A 7,500-nucleotide genomic window follows, 5' to 3' on the forward strand; every position below is an offset into this window, starting at 1 on the left:
TCCTCGAGGGTGGGTGATACACGTGACACACGTGCCCACACGCCTCCCGGGGCCAAGCGAGTCCTCGGCCTCCTCAAGGGCTGTGGGGCGTCGTGTCCACTCCAGGCCTAGCCAGGCCTGCACAGGAGAGTAGGGAGCCGGCGGGTGCCCGGGGCAGGTGTCCCGGCCAGGTGGAGGCGGCAGGGGTACCGGCCAGGTGCCTGGGGCAGGTGTCCCGGCCAGGTGGAGGCGGCAGGGGTACCGGCCAGGTGCCTGGGGCAGGTGTCCTGGCCAGGTGGAGGGGGCAGGTGGAGTAGCCAGGTGGACCAGCCAGGTGGAGTGGCCAGGTGGACCAGCCAGGTGGAGTGGCCAGGTGGACCAGCCAGGTGGAGTGGCCAGGTGGACCAGCCAGGTGGAGTAGCCAGATGGAGTAGCCAGGTGGACCAGCCAGGTGGAGTAGCCAGATGGAGTAGCCAGGTGGACCAGCCAGGTGGAGTAGCCAGGTGGACCAGCCAGGTGGACCAGCCAGGTGGAGTAGCCAGGTGGAGTAGCCAGGTGGACCAGCCAGGTGGAGTAGCCAGGTGGACCAGCCAGGTGGAGTAGCCAGGTGGAGTAGCCAGGTGGAGTAGCCAGGTGGACCAGCCAGGTGGAGTAGCCAGGTGGACTAGCCAGGTGGAGTGGCCAGGTGGAGTAGCCAGGTGGACCAGCCAGGTGGAGTAGCCAGGTGGACCAGCCAGGTGGAATAGCCAGGTGGAGTAGCCAGGTGGACCAGCCAGGTGGAGTAGCCAGGTGGACCAGCCAGGTGGAGTAGCCAGGTGGAGTAGCCAGGTGGAGTAGCCAGGTGGAGTAGCCAGGTGGACCAGCCAGGTGGAGTAGCCAGGTGGAGTAGCCAGGTGGAGTAGCCAGGTGGAGTAGCCAGGTGGACCAGCCAGGTGGAGTAGCCAGGTGGACTAGCCAGGTGGAGTAGCCAGGTGCTGGCGAGGTGAGGCCTTCAGGGTGGGGTAGCGAGCGGGCGAGGAGCCGCGGCACGCGGCCGTCGTGCCGGGAAGCGTTGGTGGCGGTGGCGGTGGCGGGTCGCACTCACGCGTCCCCTTCGCCAGCTTCCAGGGAAGAAAACCACGAAGCTCTGGGTCCCCGACGAGGAGGTGTCCCCGGAGACCATGGTCAAAGTGAGTGACGCGCGGGGCTCCCTCCCGGCGTGGGCGGGCGCGGGTGGGCGTGGGTGGGCGTGGGTGGGTGTGGACGGGCTCCCTCCCGGCGTGGACGGGCTCCCTCCCGGCGTGGGTGGGCGCGGGTGGGCGCGGGTGGGCGCGGGTGGGCGCGGGTGGGCGCGGGTGGGCGCGGGTGGGCGTGGGTGGGCGCGGGTGGGCGTGGGTGGGCGCGGGTGGGCGTGGGTGGGCTCCCTCCCGGCGTGGGTGGGCGCGGGAGGCCGAGGGGTCCTCGCCGGGGAGGTCCCGTGGCGGCCGAGGGGACGGGAGCCCCGCCCCCGCCCTGAGGGCTGAGCCGCACCACAGTGCCCACCCGGGCCCGGGCAGGGCCTCCTCGGGGCCAGGAAACCGTTCTTCCAGGCGCGGCCCCGGGCGGCCTCCTGGCACCTGTGCGTCAGCGCCCCAAAGACGACGATTTCTTTTTATTTTATTTCATTTCATTTCATTTCATTTCATTTTATTTCATTTTTTATTTTTTAATTTGTTTTATTTTATTTTGTGTTTGTTTTATTTTATTATTAATTTAATTTATTTTTTATTTTATTTTTATTTTAATTTTATGTTTATTTTATTTTTTATTTTTTAATTTAATTTAATTTTTTTACTTTTATTTTATTTTATTTTTGTGTTAATTTATTTTATTTTTGATTTTATTTTTATTTTGTTTCATTTTTCTTTTTAGTTTCATTTCTACTAATTTAATGTTTTGTTTTATTATTTCATTTTTTTACTTTATTACGTTTTCATCTTGTTTTTATTTTATTTTAATGTTTTTATTTTATTCTCATATGTGTTTATTTTCTTTTATTTTAGCATGTTTTCATTTTATTTTAATATGTTTTTATTTATGTCTTTATTTTATTTTGTTTTAACGTGTGTTTCTTTCATCCTGCGTCACGTTGACCGTCGTCGTCGTCGTCGTCGTCGTCGTCGTCGTTTTCACTACGTCCCGACCGCAGATCCAGGCCATTAAGATGATGGTGCGCTGGCTGCTGGGCATGAAGAACAACCACAGCAAGTCAGGCACGTCCACACTGCGGCTGCTCACCACCATCCTGCACAGCGACGGGGACCTCACGGAGCAGGGCAGGATCAGGTACCGCGCAGGGGGCGCCGGGCCTCGCTCTAATCATGTGTGCGCGGGGCTGTGGCTGCACGTGTGGGCGCTCGCTCGCCGGCAGGGGGCGCCGGGCCTCGCTCTAAATGTGTGTGCGCGGGGCTCTGGCTGCACGTGTGGGTGCTCGCTTGCCAGCAGGGGGCGCCGGGCCTCGCTCTAAACGTGTGTGCGCGGGGCTCTGGCTGCATGTCTGTGCGTTCGCCACCAGGGGGCGCTGGGTCCTGCTCTAAACGTGTGTGTGCGCGGGGCTGTGGCTGCACGTGTGTGCGCTCGCCAGCAGAGGGCGCCGGGTCTCGCTCTAATCATGTGTGCACGGGGCTCTGGCTGCACGTATGTGCGCTCGCTCGCCAGCAGGGGCGCCGGGCCTCGCTCTAGTCACTGATCATGTGTGCACGGGGCTGTGGCTGCACGTGTGGGCGCTCGCCAGCAGGGGGCGCCGGGCCTCGCTCTAATCATGTGTGCACGGGGCTCTGGCTGCACGTATGTGCGCTCGCCAGCAGGGGGCGCCGGGCCTCGCTCTACTCATGTGTGCACGGGGCTGTGGCTGCACGTGTGGGCGCTCGCCAGCAGGGGGCGCCGGGCCTCGCTCTAGTCACTAATCATGTGTGCGCGGGGCTGTGGCTGCACGTGTGGGCGCTCGCCAGCAGGGGGCGCCGGGCCTCGCTCTAGTCACTAATCATGTGTGCACGGGGCTGTGGCTGCACGTGTGGGCGCTCGCCAGCAGGGGGCGCCGGGCCTCGCTCTAGTCACTGATCATGTGTGCGCGGGGCTCTGGCTGCACGTGTGTGCGCTCGCCAGCAGAGGGCGCCGGGTCCCGCTCTGGTCACATGCGTGCACGGGGCTGTGGCTGCACGTATGTACAATCGCCAGCAGGGGGCGCCGGGTCCCGCTCTGGTCACATGTGTGCACGGGGCTGTGGCTGCACGTGTGGGCGCTCGCCAGCAGGGGGCGCCGGGCCTCGCTCTAGTCACTGATCATGTGTGCGCGGGGCTGTGGCTGGACGTGTGGGCGCTCGCCAGCAGGGGGCGCCGGGCCTCGCTCTAGTCACTGATCATGTGTGCGCGGGGCTGTGGCTGCACGTGTGTGCGCTCGCCAGCAGGGGGCGCCGGGTCCCGCTGTAGTCACTGATCATGTGTGCGCGGGGCTGTGGCTGCACGTGTGGGCGCTCGCCAGCAGGGGGCGCCGGGTCCCGCTCTGGTCACGCGTGTGCACAGCCTTCCGCCTCCGGCTTCCACGTTAGGTGGAGGAGGTGGGGACGATCCCCCAGACAGGATCCCCCAGACGGACAGGATCCCCCAGACAGACACGATCCCCCGACGGACAGGATCCCCCAGACAGACAGGATCCCCCGACGGACAGGATCCCCCAGACAGACAGGATCCCCCGACGGACAGGATCCCCCAGACAGACAGGATCCCCCGACGGACAGGATCCCCCAGACAGACAGGATCCCCCAGACAGACAGGATCCCCCAGACGGACAGGATCCCCCAGAGAGACAGGATCCCCCGACGGACACGATCCCCCAGACAGACAGGATCCCCCAGACGGACAGGATCCCCCAGACAGACAGGATCCCCCGACGGACACGATCCCCCAGACAGACAGGATCCCCCAGACAGACAGGATCCCCCAGACGGGATCCCCCAGACAGACACGATCCCCCAGACAGACAGGATCCCCCAGACAGACACGATCCCCCAGACACGATCCCCCAGACAGACAGGATCCCCCAGACAGACAGGATCCCCCAGACAGACAGGATCCCCCGACGGACAGGATCCCCCAGACAGACACGATCCCCCAGACAGACAGGATCTCCCAGACAGACAGGATCCCCCAGACAGACACGATCCCCCAGACAGACACGATCCCCCAGACAGACAGGATCCCCCAGACGGACAGGATCCCCCAGACGGACAGGATCCCCCAGACAGACACGATCCCCCAGACAGACGGGATCCCCCAGACAGACAGGATCCCCCAGACAGGATCCCCCAGACGGACACGATCCCCCAGACGGACACGATCCCCCAGACGGACACGATCCCCCAGACGGACGGGATCCCCCAGACGGACGGGATCCCCAGACGGACGGGATCCCCCAGACAGACGGGATCCCCCAGACGGACGGGATCCCCCAGACGGACGGGATCCCCCAGACGGACGGGATCCCCCAGACGGACGGGATCCCCCAGACAGACACGATCCCCCAGACACGATCCCCCAGACAGACACGATCCCCCAGACAGACGGACACGATCCCCCAGACAGACGGACACGATCCCCCAGACAGACGGACAGGATCCCCCAGACGGACACGATCCCCCAGACGGACACGATCCCCCAGACGGACACGATCCCCCAGACGGACAGGATCCCCCAGACGGACAGGATCCCCCAGACGGACAGGATCCCCCAGACGGACACGATCCCCCAGACGGACAGGATCCCCCAGACGGACAGGATCCCCCAGACGGACAGGATCCCCCAGACGGACAGGATCCCCCAGACGGACAGGATCCCCCAGACGGACACGATCCCCCAGACGGACACGATCCCCCAGACGGACAGGATCCCCCAGACGGACAGGATCCCCCAGACGGACAGGATCCCCCAGACGGACAGGATCCCCCAGACGGACAGGATCCCCCAGACGGGATCCCCCAGACAGACGGGATCCCCCGACCCGGGGCAAGGAGGCTCCAGGCTGCCCCGTCTCTCCCCCCAGCAGTAACAGCCTCTTTCTCGTTAGTTTAATAACGAAGCTTCGCGGAGTCAGAACTGAGCAGGTGCCGCCTGGGGCCGCGTCCTCCGGGCCGGGCCGGCTCCCTCGCCGGGTCCCTCCCGGCGGCCCCCGCGGCTCCTGCCCCGTGCCCGGCCCCTGCCCGTGAGGCCCCGTGCCCGGCCCCTGCCCGTGAGGCCCTGCCCGGGGACGGCGGCCGCACCGCGGGGCTGAGCCTGTGTGTGTGTTGCAGCAAACCCGACATGTCGCGCCTGCGCCTGGCGGCCGGCAGCGCCATCGTGAAGCTGGCGCAGGAGCCCTGCTACCACGAGATCATCACGCTGGAGCAGTACCAGCTCTGCGCGCTCGCCATCAACGTGAGCCCCGCGGCGGCCCCGGGGGATGAGGCGGGGGGCTGTGCCAGGTTGTGGTGGCCCCGGTCCCCAGGGAGGCCGAGGCGGGCGGAGGGGGGACAGGCCTGGGCCGGGCCGCAGCGATGCCTAATCAGTCATCCGGCTATCGCCTGTCTATCTATCATCTATCCATCATCTATCTATCATCTGTCTATCATCTATCATCTATCTATCATCTATCTATCATCTATCATCTATCTATCATCTATCTATCATCTATCATCTATCTATCATCTATCATCTATCTATCATCTATCTATCATCTATCTATCATCTATCATCTATCTATCATCTATCTATCATCTATCTATCATCTATCATCTATCATCTATCATCTATCTATCATCTATCTATCATCTATCATCTATCTATCATCTATCCATCATCTATCTATCATCTATCCATCATCTATCCATCATCTATCTATCATCTATCATCTATCATCTATCTATCATCTATCCATCATCTATCCATCATCTATCCATCATCTATCTATCATCTATCATCTATCTATCATCTATCATCTATCTATCATCTATCATCTATCTATCATCTATCTATCATCTATCCATCATCTATCTATCATCTATCTATCATCTATCATCTATCATCTATCATCTATCTATCATCTATCTATCATCTATCTATCATCTATCCATCATCTATCCATCATCTATCTATCATCTATCATCTATCATCTATCTATCATCTATCTATCATCTATCTATCATCTATCATCTATCTATCATCTATCTATCATCTATCTATCATCTATCTATCATCTATCATCTATCATCTATCAATCATCTATCTATCATCTATCATCTATCTATCATCTATCTATCATCTATCTATCATCTATCATCTATCATCTATCAATCCTCTATCTATCATCTATCTCTCATCTGTCTATCATCTATCTATCATCTATCTATCATCTATCATCTATCATCTATCTATCATCTATCTATCATCTATCTATCATCTATCATCTATCTATCATCTATCTATCATCTATCCATCATCTGTCCATCATCTGTCTATCATCTATCATCTATCTATCATCTATCTATCATCTATCTGTCATCTATCTGTCATCTATCTGTCATCTATCTGTCATCTATCTATCATCTATCTATCATCTATCTATCATCTATCATCTATCTATCATCTATCATCTATCTATCATCTATCATCTATCTATCATCTATCATCTATCTATCATCTATCATCTATCTATCATCTATCATCTATCATCTATCTATCATCTATCATCTATCTATCATCTATCTATAATCTATCATCTATCATCTATCTATCATCTATCTATCATCTATCATCTATCATCTATCTATCATCTATCTATCATCTATCATCTATCTATCATCTATCTATCATCTATCTATCATCTATCTATCATCTATCATCTATCTATCATCTATCTATCATCTATCTATCATCTATCATCTATCTATCATCTATCTATCATCTATCTATCATCTATCTATCATCTATCTATCATCTATCTATCATCTATCATCTATCTATCATCTATCTATCATCTATCTATCATCTATCATCTATCTATCATCTATCTATCATCTATCAATCATCTATCTATCATCTATCTATCATCTATCTATCATCTATCTATCATCTATCTATCATCTATCTATCATCTATCATCTATCTATCATCTATCATCTATCTATCATCTATCTATCATCTATCATCTATCTATCATCTATCTATCATCTATCATCTATCTATCATCTATCTATCATCTATCTATCATCTATCTATCATCTATCATCTATCTATCATCTATCTATCATCTATCATCTATCTATCTATCATCTATCTATCATCTATCTATCATCTATCATCTATCTATCATCTATCTATCATCTATCATCTATCTATCATCTATCTATCATCTATCTATCATCTATCATCTATCTATCATCTATCTATCATCTATCTATCTATCATCTATCATCTATCTATCATCTATCATCTATCATCTATCATCTATCTATCATCTATCATCTATCTATCA

The 7,500-nt window shown here is 55.0% G+C and overlaps 1 protein-coding gene across 8 annotated transcripts in view; it reads left to right on the top strand.

The window, feature by feature from the left end:
• The window catches only part of Pds5b (PDS5 cohesin associated factor B), a 102,290-nt gene that overhangs the window by 76,537 nt on the left and 18,253 nt on the right, over window positions 1-7,500 (top strand). For all 8 annotated transcript variants that reach the window (XM_060375901.1, XM_060375894.1, XM_060375896.1 and 5 more), the window contains 3 exons: window positions 1,080-1,148; window positions 2,147-2,283; window positions 5,282-5,405. In XM_060375901.1, coding sequence (XP_060231884.1) covers window positions 1,080-1,148; window positions 2,147-2,283; window positions 5,282-5,405 — 330 coding nt within the window. The remainder of the gene's footprint in view (window positions 1-1,079; window positions 1,149-2,146; window positions 2,284-5,281; window positions 5,406-7,500) is intronic.

This window comes from Meriones unguiculatus (genome assembly GCF_030254825.1).
Source record: "Meriones unguiculatus strain TT.TT164.6M chromosome 13 unlocalized genomic scaffold, Bangor_MerUng_6.1 Chr13_unordered_Contig_2907, whole genome shotgun sequence".
NCBI classification, from domain to species: Eukaryota; Metazoa; Chordata; class Mammalia; order Rodentia; family Muridae; genus Meriones; species Meriones unguiculatus.